The sequence below is a fragment of the Gekko japonicus genome, unplaced genomic scaffold (genome assembly GCF_001447785.1).
Source record: "Gekko japonicus isolate JY-2015 unplaced genomic scaffold, Gekko_japonicus_V1.1 scaffold559, whole genome shotgun sequence".
NCBI classification, from domain to species: domain Eukaryota; kingdom Metazoa; phylum Chordata; class Lepidosauria; order Squamata; family Gekkonidae; genus Gekko; species Gekko japonicus.
In genome coordinates, this window is record NW_015168064.1 from 187675 (window position 1) to 201090 (window position 13416).

At 41.0% G+C, this 13416-nt stretch overlaps 1 protein-coding gene across 1 annotated transcript in view; it reads left to right on the forward strand.

The window, feature by feature from the left end:
* Positions 1 to 13199, forward strand: part of LOC107113250 (ras-related protein Rab-10-like) — a 51773-nt gene extending 38574 nt beyond the window's left edge. Inside the window, exons 5-6 of the mRNA XM_015414551.1 lie at positions 4070 to 4171; positions 13122 to 13199. Of these exons, the coding sequence (XP_015270037.1) occupies positions 4070 to 4171; positions 13122 to 13199 (180 nt within the window). The remainder of the gene's footprint in view (positions 1 to 4069; positions 4172 to 13121) is intronic.
* The last annotated feature ends 217 nt before the right edge of the window (positions 13200 to 13416 follow it).

Below are 13416 nucleotides of genomic sequence, written 5' to 3' on the forward strand. Positions count from 1 at the left end.
GACAGAGACCTGGACCGATTTCACACAAGAGCTGCGCCACGGTCGTGCCTCACTTTGCCCAACTTCTATTGGTCAATTTCCCACACGAAGCCGTGCGGCCGCATTTTGACCCACGGCATCGCCCGATTTTCCCCGCGGTTTCGTGATCCTGTTTTTTTGTGCTGTTCTTTCCTTCCACTTATAGACCATGTAATTCCTAGGGTTGGCTTAGGGTTGATTCACATGTTACAAAGTCCTTGCGTGCCCCAAATGGCTGCCACAAGGATTTTTGATCAGTGTATGCCTGGAGTTATATGTTCAGAACTTCATTCCCATGCATATGTGGGATCAATTCAGATCAGGAATGTGGTATGGGAAGAGGGGCCATTAAGCCTTCCTTATGCCATTTCCCCATTTCATCAGTACGTAAGTTTCCCCAGTAGGACAATCAGCGGTTCTCCAGGGGCTGCTTCAGGTCAGGAAAATAGTGTCAAGGGGAGGTTTAAATCTATATGGACCATAGTCCCAATTGGAATTGGGCCTGTGTACACACAGGGGAGTTCTGAGCATGGAACTCCCAGTGCACTCTCGACTAAAAGTCCCCAAGGTGGCCATGTGAGGAGTATAAGGACTTTGTAACACATGAATCAGCCCTTAGTAGAGTCTTTGCTTTGTTCAGCTGCCCTCTGCTTCTCCCCCAACAAAATAATCATGCTGAAGGGAATGCTTACATTGCTTAGTGTAACCGACCGGCTGGATACCCTGCTCTGGTTTCTGTACACAGCTCTCTTTCTCATGATCATTCAAAAGCACATGCTTACAAAGCCACAAAACTTTCCATCTAATATTTTCCATAAGTCCTCCGCGGGCCCTTTTTTGGAACCTAGCACATCTGCATGTACAACATGCATTTCACTAATAAGGAAAGGGATAACCAGGTGTTCTCCTCACCCAGGGTGGGGTCCAGAACTGCTGCACTCTCCAGGTCTTCCTTTCTGTTAGCCATGCCTCAAGAAGGGTCTCAGAATTCAGAGAGGCGCTGCGTTGGCAACACTGACTGACATGGGATAGATCTTGGCCTTCCCTGGGCTGGCCTAATAAAGGCTTATGGGGGGGTAGGCTAACCCTGGACTATTCCAGTGTCCTCTCTTCAGAGATGAGCCCATGGTGATTGAAGGGAATCTGAGTCACTGGCTCTCGGGCTGGGCCTTCCCTTCTTCTGCCCCACCCACTCCTGAGGTTTCAAGAGGCAGCACAAGCCACAGGAGGCACCAGCTGCTGTGGTTTCCACCTCTGGCTTGTTCCGAGGTGCACATTGCTTCCTAAGCTCCACCTTCCATATCAGGCGTGCACTGGACCTGTTTTGAGGCTGCACTGCTGCCAGTGCATGTTTGGGCATGGCCTCATTCTTGCTCACTTCCCCACAGCCTCTTGTTGGGCTGCTTGCTTCCATGGTATTTTGGCAAGGCAGTTCCCTGTTGGGGTTTCCTCTGGAGCAGATGAGTACAGGAGCAGGGCCACTACCCCTGGACACAGGTTTTGTTACTTTTTGCTTCATTAACTGTGCAACCCTGAAATCTATTAAGAATCCGACTGAAGCCTGCTTAGGGGCTTACTCACAGGAATATGTTTTTAGGATTACACTTTAAGTAGCTTCAAATAAAATAAAATTGTTCCTTTGTCAAGTTGCCCTACTCTTGTGTATTGAAGGTGGGCGACAAAAATTCACACAGTTTCTAGGATAGTTTTGAACACTAACTTTGTTTTGTTGGGATGAGATTCTTGAAATCTTCCTAATGTGATTGACTAAAAGGTTTGCTCTTCTTTGGTTTCTGCCTTTTGGCACAAATACCTCAATCCTTTTTGTTTGCTCTATGTATTCACCTATAAAAAGTAACCTGTAATTAGAGCTGCTTAAAATAGCAGTAAATTCTATGCCTTTCCCCTATGCTAACCTGCAGGAAAGACATTTGCAAGGGCGCTGCATTGAAATTAGGTAAAAGAAAGGTAAAAGAATGAAATTCAGTGTTCAAAAAGTTGTGCTGGTTCTTTCCTTCCTCAATTTATTTGACTTTTCTTTCTTATTTCTTTCCTGCTGCCCCACCAGAGGAAGCTTGTATTTGAAACGTATCCATAAAAAATGCCACTGCAGACTCAAAAATTGTATGTTTTAAAAGCTTTATATAAATAAATGAACTTCATGTGTTGCATGAACATTTACCAGTTTTAGTGCACACCAACTGTATTTTAAAATTGGGTTGAGACAACGGTATTTTTGTTTCACCTTTAAATGCCAGCCATTCTAAAACAAAGATGCCACATGATATGCTAGGAGGATACTGAGGTTTTTGGAAATTGTCTGAAAGATGGGCATGGGTACAAACTTATTTTTTAAAAAGCTGAAACAAAATTAATTTTAATGGAAATGTTAAAGTGTGGAGTTGACAGAGTATCTCAGTTGTGGTATGTCACATGCTTTGATTTAGTCACACTTTCAGATACTTTTGCTCCATTTCTGTTGACAGACAACATTTCATAAAACATGACATTACACAACTGAGATATTCATTCTGAATTATCCACCAATGTACTTGATATTTGAAAGATACCAGATATGCATTAAAAATAATACTCAACGGATTTTTCCAGTAATCTTGTTATACCCCAACAAAGATAACACAAACAGTGGAAGCACTTTTACCAAGTATTGACATTATAATAGGTATGGGTCTGTAGCATAACACAACTGTAAACAAGTGTTTTTATATAAATCAAAAACAGGAATGTGAAATACCATTCCATACCCTAGACAGAACCCTAGAGAGGTCAGGGGCACAACATCGGTTAGTGATTCCAGGCCCCAGGGAGGCCAGGCTTGTGGTAACCAGGGCCAGGGCCTTCTCAGTGGTGGCTCCTACCTGGTAGAACGAGCTCCCAGAGGAGATCAGGACCCTGTGAGACCTTTCACAGTTCCGCAGGGCCTGCAAGATGGAGCTCTTCCACCAGGCTTTTAATTAGGAGCCGCCGCCACCGCAACCACCAACTGCCTCATGGGAACATGGGGCATTGGGATGGCCCATTTAAGATCGATGGCCCAAAAGATCGAGTTACAGTATTCTGATGGAGCGGTACTGCCGATTTGGGCTTGAGTAACATCTATTGATCACCATCTTGACTTGATTTATTTGACTAAATGATTAATATTAACATAACTGAGCACTTTAATTTTGATAAAATGGTTGTTTTTATGCGTTCTAATGTTTTTTACTTGGCACATGGTGCCCTTGTTTGTTAGCCGCCCTGAGCCCGTTTGCGGGGAGGGCGGGATAAAAATATAATAAATAAATAAATAAATAAATAAATAAATAAATAAATGTTAGTAAAGGGAGAGTAGTTTTGGCTAACGTTTGTCTACCTTTTATAGAATTCTACTGGGATAGACTGGATAAACAAGTTACTATCATAATAGTAATTATAATAATAAGGACACATTTCAGATGTAAATGGAATGGATCAATCCATGCTAGAAATTCATAGCTGGAACAATTACTTATTTTGTTAAAGTAATATAAAACAAAATTAAAATGTTGGGCAAGTACTGTTTATCATTTGAAAGCTCTTTTCCTTACTTTGAATACATTTTTTGGTGGTACAGGTAAGGATTTTAAAATTATAAACAGTTTAAACTGCAAGTTGTATTTCCTTGCTATGGTATAATTTAATTTAAAAAGTTAAAGTGTAGTACATCTGTTAACTGTCTCACATAATCATGCAATTTTGGAAGTGAGAGCCAGTAGGTGGTATTGGAATTTATGGTTAGTGAAATTGCCAGGACTCCCAGTAAAACTGAAGAATATTTTGTTCCTAATTATCAGATAACAGGTACTGTCGTTCAGCAATATACGTTTTCATCCTAACTCTAAATATTTTACTTGAATATTTCAAACTATACAAGTTATTTCAATGTATATGTGTGTTCCTAATCAGAACTGTAAAATCCTGTTTTGGTTTGGGGTTTCTTTGCTATGAATTAGTTTTACTTTTACTGGTTATCAGTATACATAGCCTTTCATTCTCTTTTGTTTTCCAGCTGGCGTGGGAGTATGGAATTCCCTTTTTTGAAACCAGTGCTAAGAACAATATAAACATTGAACATGCCTTTTCAGTACTAGCTCAAGAAATATTGGACAAGGTAGGATTTTGGGAAAACAGGTGAGGATTGAGATGGAAGCAGATTACACTCCCATACCCCTAGATCAAATCCTGTGAACTGAGAGATGTAGTTGAAGTACTAATATGAGCCACTTCTGTGTATTGCAGTCTTTACTACATTGACAAGAGTGGTTTGGAAGAAGCAAAATATATGAGCCAGGAAAGAGGATTTGTAGACATGTGGATCTACTGACTACATACCTATACCAACCTACAAACCCATCTGCAAAAGCAGAAGTGCTTCTGATCACGATGTATTTCAACTGCCATTATATGGCTCAGGAGACTAAATTAGTTCCCTTCCTATCCTGAAGTCTTTTCCAAAGAGCATCTGGACTAAAATATCTACAGGTTGTTACTATCATTTGGCCCTTCACATAGGGACTAAGGTGGACTTGAAGAGATTTAACTCTTCTTAGGATGGCATTGTAAGTGGATGTTAGATCTGAATTCAAAATTTAATTTGGAATGGATGTGAACTAGTTCAGTTTAAAAAAATATTCCTGAATTAATTCCTGAAAGAACACACAAAATCACTGAGGAGGAGGAGGAGATTGGATTTATCCCCCGCCCTTCACTTGGAGTCTCAGAGCAGCTTACAAACTCCTTTCCCTTCCCCTCCCCCTCCCCACAACAGACACCCTGTGAGGTGGGTGGGGCTGAGAGAACTCTGACACAAACTGCTCTTTTTCAAGGACAGCTGTGCCAGAGCTTGTGACTGACCCAAGGTCACATCAGCAGGTGCAAGTGGAGGAGTGGGGAATCAAACCCGGTTCTCCCAGATTAGAGTCCACACACTTAAACACTACACCAAACCAAAGAGGCATAGTGTATGATGAAGCCCAAGGGCTGAATCCTACCACTTTACTACATCGATGATATGAGAAGCTGCCAGCAGAACAGAGTGGTAGGATCCAATTGACATTTTTGTTTCGTAAGTGTTCTTTCAGACACGTGGTTTCCTTTCAATTTGTTTTACATGAACCATTTCCCCCCTACGTTTATCATTATTGTCAATAACCATATATAATAGATCTACAAAACTTCTACTGATCAGAAATGCAATCTTTTTTTGTAACTGACCTAAAGGAGATTGCCTGACCCTCATGTCAGCTGCTTGGGAAGAAAGGAAGAAAAGCATAATACAAGCTGCTTCTAAACATAATTATTTTGGGACTGTGAGAACAATCTTCATAGTAAAAATGTGCAGAGTGGTTCTTATCGGTTTTTTGTAGCCCAAGTATTGTATACATTTATTTAGCATGGAAACCACCTGTGGGAATTCCCATGGGGCCACAATTATTAATTTATTACCAGATTTTGACCCTGCCTTTCTACCCCCATAGGGCCACCATGGCAGCTAATAAATTAGAACATACTAATTAAAATATTATCTTAAAAGCCATTAAAACCAATACACAAATACATCATTAAAACAAGTTAAAATCAAAGCTTCAGGTACAAAAGATAAAAACATCAGTTCAAACATTGGGGAGGAAGGAGGGGTCACTGAGGGAATGCCAAGAGAAACAAAAAAGTCTTCAACCTCTGGCAGAAGACAGCAACAGAAAGGGACAGTGTTGATGGAACAAGACTGGAGTGATATATTCCCTATGACCCACTCTAGTCAACATCCTCGTTCCTCATGTAGACACACGGCAGTAATCTAATCTAGATTAATGCCGTAGAGCTTCATCAATATTTTTTTCTGTCTCTCTGATATCTACAGCTTGACCATTCTGAGTCAGATCAATCCCCTCAAACAGGATTCTGGAGAAGCAGCCTAACAATTTCAAAAATAAATAAGATCTTTGGTAGATGCTGGGATTTTTCCTATGCTTTCCATCTAAGGATAGGCTAAGGCTGTTCTCTTGTTAGTTGGGTGAGTAGACAGGAAGCTAGGTGGCTTCCAGTGGAGTGCATAGGGACTTTGTTAGATTACCTGTCTGTAATGACTTGATCTCATTTCACCATATTTGTCTCAGAAAACATAAAACATGACAATTTAAATGGCAAAAACAAAAAAAAGCTCAGTTTTTAAAGTAATGTGGTTGATTGATTGATTGATTGATTTAGAAAATTTCTATGCAGCCTTTTTGGATTCCTGCTCAACTGAGGTCCCTGCCACACGGCAGGGAAAAGGACGCTCGAACTGCGGCTATTGTGAGCCGCAGCAAAGTTGAGACGGCGCGGCGGGATCTCACGGATCCCCCGAGCCGCGGCGCCGTCGCTCCCCAGCACGATCAGATGCCGGGGAGAAAGCGACGGTGGGGAGGGGAGCCTGGCGAACTGCGCATGCTCACACATGTGCAATTCGGCCAGGAGCCGGGGATGCGCCGGTGCAAGGACGTGCCGGCGATCCCATGGTCAGCGTTGCTGCAGCCCTTCGAAAAGAACCACCTCGGTAGGTGGTTCTTTTTTGGTGCGGAGCAGCGCTGGAAGGGCCGGATCAGGGCCGGAGATGGTACGCTTCCCAGATGTTGCGGTGGGATCGCGCCCGTTTGCTCTGCCCCCGTTCCGTCCCGCTCCCAGCCCAAAAGGCCTCGTATGGACAGGACCTGAGTTACTAATAGTTATTACAATTAAGTAATTAGCACCCTTGTGTGGATGTGTTAAACTGCTGCTTTTTACCACTGGTAGTGACTACAGTTACAATTTATGATAATAGTACTCAATAAACAGTTTTATCCAGTCCAGCATCCATTGTGGAAGGAATATAAATATGTGATAGTAGAAGGCTTGGGAATTAACTGAGGAGAACTTGCAGAACTGTGGAAGAACAGTGTGTATTTCCTGTTTGTTTGGCTCCCAGGTTCCTGTGCATTGCTGTAGCAACTTGTTTTCCTCTGACTATTTGAAGGATGCAGCCATTTGCAAGTCAACAGATACCTGAGAGAGGTTCCAAATATAATTGGCTGTGGAAAAAGGAGGACATAAATTATGAATATTTTCAGCATGGAAGGTTCATGCAAAGATCAGAGGCTACAATAAACTCAGTAAGCTCCGTTCCTCTGTGGAACAGGCTTCCTCGGGAGGTGGTGGGCTCTCCTTCTTTGGAGGTTTCCAAACAGAGGCTAGATGGCCATCTGTCAGCAATGCTGGTTCTGTGAATTTAGGCAAATCGTGAGAGGAGGGCAGGAAGGGTTGCATCAGTGCTTAGTTCTCATGGCCCTTTCTTACACACCCAGGGAAATACCGATTGCCACTTTGGGGTCAGGAAGCAATTTTCTCCAGACCAGTTTGGACAGGGATCCTGGAGATTTTTTTGCCATCTTCTGAGCATGGAGCAGGAGTCACTGTGGTGATGGGGGAGGAATTTGTGAATTTCCTGCATTGTGCAGGGGGTTGAACTAGATGACCCTGGAGATCCCTTCCAAGTCTATGATTCTGTGATTCTAATAGAATCAGAGATTACAATAAGCTCAGTAATAGAACTGCTATTTCCCCAGATAGATATGCTTGGGAGGTAATTTTAAAGGCCAGGAACAAAGATATTTAAAGTGCATTTGTTTATGAATGGAGGCTGTGCATGCACGCTATAAAAATACTCACTAATATTTTGCAAACAACTGATGGTCTTGTAGAATGGTGTTTTCAAGACTATTGCTCACAAGCTGCTTGGAAGTGGCATTCATTAGCCACATCCAACTCTTCCTATGGAGTTTTCTTCCCCACCTCTGATCAGGAGGAGGAAGCTGATGCTAAGCTGAAGCTAACTGTCAACAGCACCTTCCTAAAGACAGCATAACAGGAGTAAAGTCTCCTGCATACACAACTGAAAGAATTTAGAATAAAGTTGGTCTTAGAAACATCTGAACCAACAATTACCACGAAACTCTGTACGCACAACAGAGACAATATAGTTGCTGAACAAATTCTCTCCTTTGTATATGCAAAGGGGGAAATAATAGCATCAGCATCCAGGGTTGAAAAAAAAAGCGTTTTCTGAACCCTACCTGGGAACATCTTGATTGGACATCTTCTCCCACCCCTACCCTTGTTCTCTGTTAGCACTAGGACTTGAATAGATACGTCGCCCAGCATTTTGCTTCCCCAGTACCTTTACCCACAGGTGTTTTTTTTAACCCTATCCTATACAGAAAGCAAAAATTATTTTTGCTAGGTGAAACACATGCCTTTGTTTTAGTTCTGTTTGCTTATGCTTCCATAGCTGTCTTGATTCTATATGACTGAGATGTTCACTACAAACAAAAACGAGAACGCCTAAATTATAGTGATCTGTAGTAGGTGGAATAAGGCCAGCTTGTACTACAACTCTGCCAGCTACCATACTTTGAGTGGTTGTTCCCTAATTTTATAGTTGCCAGGCATTATAGAAGCATGGTTTTTAATAAGGACAGCAGTATGTTCAAGGCAAAGTCAATTAACTTGATTATGGACTGTGGCTATTGTTGGAGATCTAAAAACAAGTTTAGAAAACTGAAATGGAACACCTATTTCATCTATGAGTGAGTTATTGGAGTATTTCTATTCTGCTTTTCTCCCCACTGGGGATTTAAGGTGGCTTACAAGAAAATATAAAAATAAAACAAAGCAACAACTCCTTCGGCATCCTGGGCTAATCCTGGATTAACTGGACTGGTTTATTCAGGGCCACTGACTGCAAGCCATCTGCCAAGGGCCAGGTTCCTTTTCACTCACATCAAAAGCCTCTGGCCACACACAGGCTTAAATACCTGTAGCAGGAAGGGAACAGCCACTCACTGCAAATCTTATTCATCTGGCAAACATCGTCCAAACATTTCCCTCCCGTACTAATTGTAAATTCTATTGATAATGCATTAGATTACATGTGCTTCACAGGATCCAAGCCAGTGTAAAGCAATATCCATGGGTATAGGTCTTCCTTACCCTCCTCCTTCATCCAGTACCTCCCAAGTCCTCCAAAATGCTGACACCAGTGGTTGCAGGACTCACATAGACAAAAAGTCATGCAGGCCATGGACTGCGCTGTGGAGAGGGAAACAGGCTGGTACTGTTCCTGTGCAATGGACTTTCGACTGACAGAAGACAGCAGTTTTGCTAGTTCTCTTTCCTCAGTGAAGTCCCTAGGCCTTGTGGCTTTCCCCCCAAGAGTTTTACAACTTCTAGCATCACCATTTCAGAGGTTTGGGGTCAGCTGGAGGACAGAGGAAAGCCGGAAAGAACTGTGTCCTTATATTTGTGCTCCATAGGATCCAAGCTGCTATATCAATAATCAAAGGCACTTACCCTTCACATAAACTGTTCCAGAAGATTTACCAATTATTTTATGCCTCACTTTACATAGTATCTAAAATTAGGAATAACTGAAGTGTTGCCTTTTTCTGCTATTTAGCAATACTAATATTGCAGGTTCTTCTGCATAATGTCTGTTTTGACAAGATCCAGGAGTCAATTAGCTTCAGATTCAGGGAAATGGCACTGAGCTGTCTGTCTCATGTTAGATGTTTTCACATTATTCTGAGGCTGATTTTCATTCACTTTTGTGAATTCCCTCTTATTTATTTAAAATACTGGTATCCCACCTGTCTATCCAGTTAGGCCCTGAAGCCATAACAGTTATAAAGGCATTAAAACCCAACTTTAAAAGCAGTACATGTAAAAACACATAAAACAAACATGAAATAGGGTCAATCAGGGAAAAGCAGATGAAACAAAAAAATTCATTGCCAGTCTTCTGTACAGTCCCACACTGGGAACTGCGCATGTGCAGGTCAGCTGCTCGGAATTGTTTTGAGCTACTTTTAGCCCTTTAAAACCTAAAGGAGGGAGCCCCTCCCCTTCAGAGCAGGTGCAATTCATACATTCCCTGTTAAATTCTAAACTGGCCCATGCCCTATTTACCTTCTCATAGGGTTTTTCACATCTAGTTGCTGGTCAAGTACTTTACTTAAATAATCATTTTCAGTCTGCTCTTTATATTAAAAGGCTACTAGGCCTTATGGCATCTATGACTGCAGCTTCCCTTATAAATACCTCAAGATGCAACCAGAAGGGGGTGCCTTCTGGGTGTGACATTTAGTATTTCCCCCCCTCGTCCCTTCACTTAAAAGTGCTCTTGTTGAATCACATTTCTGGAGTTGGATTTGAATTAATATCATTTAATGTTTTGTATTTATTACTTTTATTTTGTAAGCTGCCTTGGGCAGGTTCCTGGAGAGGCAGGATAAAAATGTTCTAAACAAACAAACTTACTGCCTAAATGCTATACCTTTATCATATAATGGATTTTGGTATTTGTTCTTTAATCTTTTTAAGGGAATGAAAAATCTAGGATAGCAAATGTAGCCCAGAATTTACTGGTCCTAGACTAGACTTCAAAAATTGAGGTTCATGTTCAGCTAAGGTTGTGGTGGGCTGGCTTTGGACAAGCCACTCACTGCCTCAGTTCCCAGTTTGTGAAACAGGGAATATTTGTGGTTGGTCTTTTACAAGGTATGTGTTTGAATTATGATGCAAGCAAGTCTGTGACCCACAGCTTGCTTCTTTCATAATACTAGACAGGAATTTCACAGTAGCAGAAATATCTGAATGCTCCATCAACATGAATAGGTTAAATAAATATTTACAATGATAACTTAAACTTGTAAAAAAATTCAGTGCCAGATTGGTTAAAAATATTTGTCAGATTTCTGTCAAAAAGGTAAAAAGTACTTGTGTACTTTGTAAGATCTGTTAAGTTGTTAATAACATAATGAAAACCAGTGGTTAGATCCAAAGGTTCCCTTCCACTAGCACAGGGGTGGCCAAACCTGCTTAACATAAGAGCCACATAGAATAAACGTCAGATGTTTAAGAGCCACAAGACATGAACAAATATTACACTGTTTTACTGGGAAATATGCAAATTTGCTTCTTATTAACATTAACTGAGACTGCAAAAAATAATAACAAAAGCGGTAAAAAGCAGATATTGATAATGATATTTATTTGTCCAATGATATTTGTTTGCTAATGATATTTAGCTTCCCCAGCCCCCCTGCTGGGAGCCACACAACATGTGCGAAAGAGCCGCATGCGGCTCCCGAGCCACAGTCTGGCCACCCCTGCGCTAGCAGAAGACCCTCACACCAGCACAACATCTCTCTTTCACCATGCAGAAGTTTTTGTGCCACCAAAGGTTTCAGAACAGAACCTTGGAATCCATTCCTAAGCCTTTACTAATAGACAAGCATTTGGGCTAGATCATAGTTCTAAAGAAATGCAATATTTACTTTTTTAAAAAGTCAGTCAGACAAATGTGGATGGCAACCCAGTTCTCAGTTGCCACCAAACATTTGATGCTCTCTCTCCAGAGACATTCCCGTGTCCCCTTCTGTTACTGCCTTCTGCCAGCAGACAAAAGCATTTTAGTTTCATCTGGTATTCACTGAGTGATCCCTCCTCCTGCCCTATGTTTTAATAGTTATTTAATGTTTTGTATGTGTATTTTAGCTTAGTTTTAATGATATGCTTTTGTTTGGTTTTAATGATTTTTAAAGTGTGTCTTTATTATGTTTGTTTTTAATCTCTTAGCTGCCTTGGTGGCCTTGATGAGGACAGAAAGGCATGGTATAAATTGTGTAAAAAAATCTTTTACTTTGTTTTAAAAATGTGTCGACCTAATTACTTAAAGCAATGAATTCTTTGCTTGCTACAGTAACCATACCTAAGCTGCCTGCAAATATTAGGATGGTGCTTTGCACAGTTCTCTCATATTTCGTGTAGGAAACTAGTGGCCAAATAGTTCTTCTAGCCTGCTACAGAGGTTCCCCAGTAACAAGCTGCCTTAGAATAACTGCTGTATGTAACTTCATAGAAAATGGTAGCCACATATTCATTTCCAGGTGAAATTTTAAGTAGCTTAATTAAGTAAAAAATTGTACTCCTGATCATTTGAACAGGATCTCTGCTGAGTATTACCCCGCTGCAAAATACAGTTCTTTCACCAATTGTTTCTTCTAGCAGTCCTCATGTAGATGTTGTATGTTCTTTGAAAATATATGTGAGAATAGGCACACACATGCTTATTTTGTGAGATACTGTATAGAGCAATAAAATATTCTAATATGTATATTTCTTTATTAACATACTAGCATTTAAACAAAGAGTTCTCGATATTTCTTCACCTTGTAAGATCCAATCTAGATATGATGGTAGCCATCATTTATGGGTCTATATCAGACCCTTCAGTTTACAAGGGTTTCACAATAATAGTACAGTCGTAAGCAGAATTACCTTTCTATGTCCACTGAATGGCAGGTCTTCAACAGTAAAATATCTGGGAGAGGGGTACAGAATCCTCCCACCTTCTTCATGCATTCTGTTGTACCAGCTGCTTTTCTGCCTTACCACCTTCAATAAGAGAAGTGAGCAGGAAATAGAGAAAAGTGGCTGGAACAACAAAATGACGGGGGAGGTAAGGTTTGGAATGAGTAGAAGTTCAGTTCTCTTCTATGTACTCTTTTTACTGTTGAGATACAAAACATAGACATTGCTTAGATACTGTGAGAAGAAGAAGAAATTAGATTTATACCCTGCCCTTCACTCGGCGTCTCAGAGCGGCTTACAAACTCCTTTCCCTTCCCCTCTCTACAGCAGATACCCTGTGAGGCTGAGATATTTCAAGAGCTGCTCTTTCAAGAACAGCTCTGACAGAACCATGGCTTGCCCACGGTCATCCAGCAACTGTAAGTGGAGAAGTGAGGAATCAAACCCGGTTCTCTCAGATTAGAGTCCACGTACTTAACCACTACACCAAACAGAGTTCATCTTGATTTACAGATTTCAGTGGACATAGAAAAGTAACTCTGTTTTTGACTGTGATACTCCTTGTAAACTGAAGGGTCTGATAAAATTCATAATGATTTAAACCCAAATTATTTGCAATTCTAAAGTCTGTAGGCACTGGGCTAAATTCAGTATTTCCTTTTTGCTTTGTTTTTCAGAGCTCCTGCATACCACTCAGCTCAGATGTGGTAGACCTCAGTGGAAATGCACAAAAAAGAACTTGCTGCAAATTATGACTGACAATTTTGTTTTCATTTGTCTGGTTGTTGTTTATTTTCTAGATACCAACTCTAAAAATAATTTCTGTCTCCAGTTCCCATATTTTACAGTGTAAGCGTACGTAACTAGAAATGCCATTGGGGTGTGTTTTCCATACTAAAAAGCAACTGAGGTAAGAAAATGAGAAAATCCAGAGGTATGGGCTGGATTGTAAGCAGATGACTCCCAGCTGTG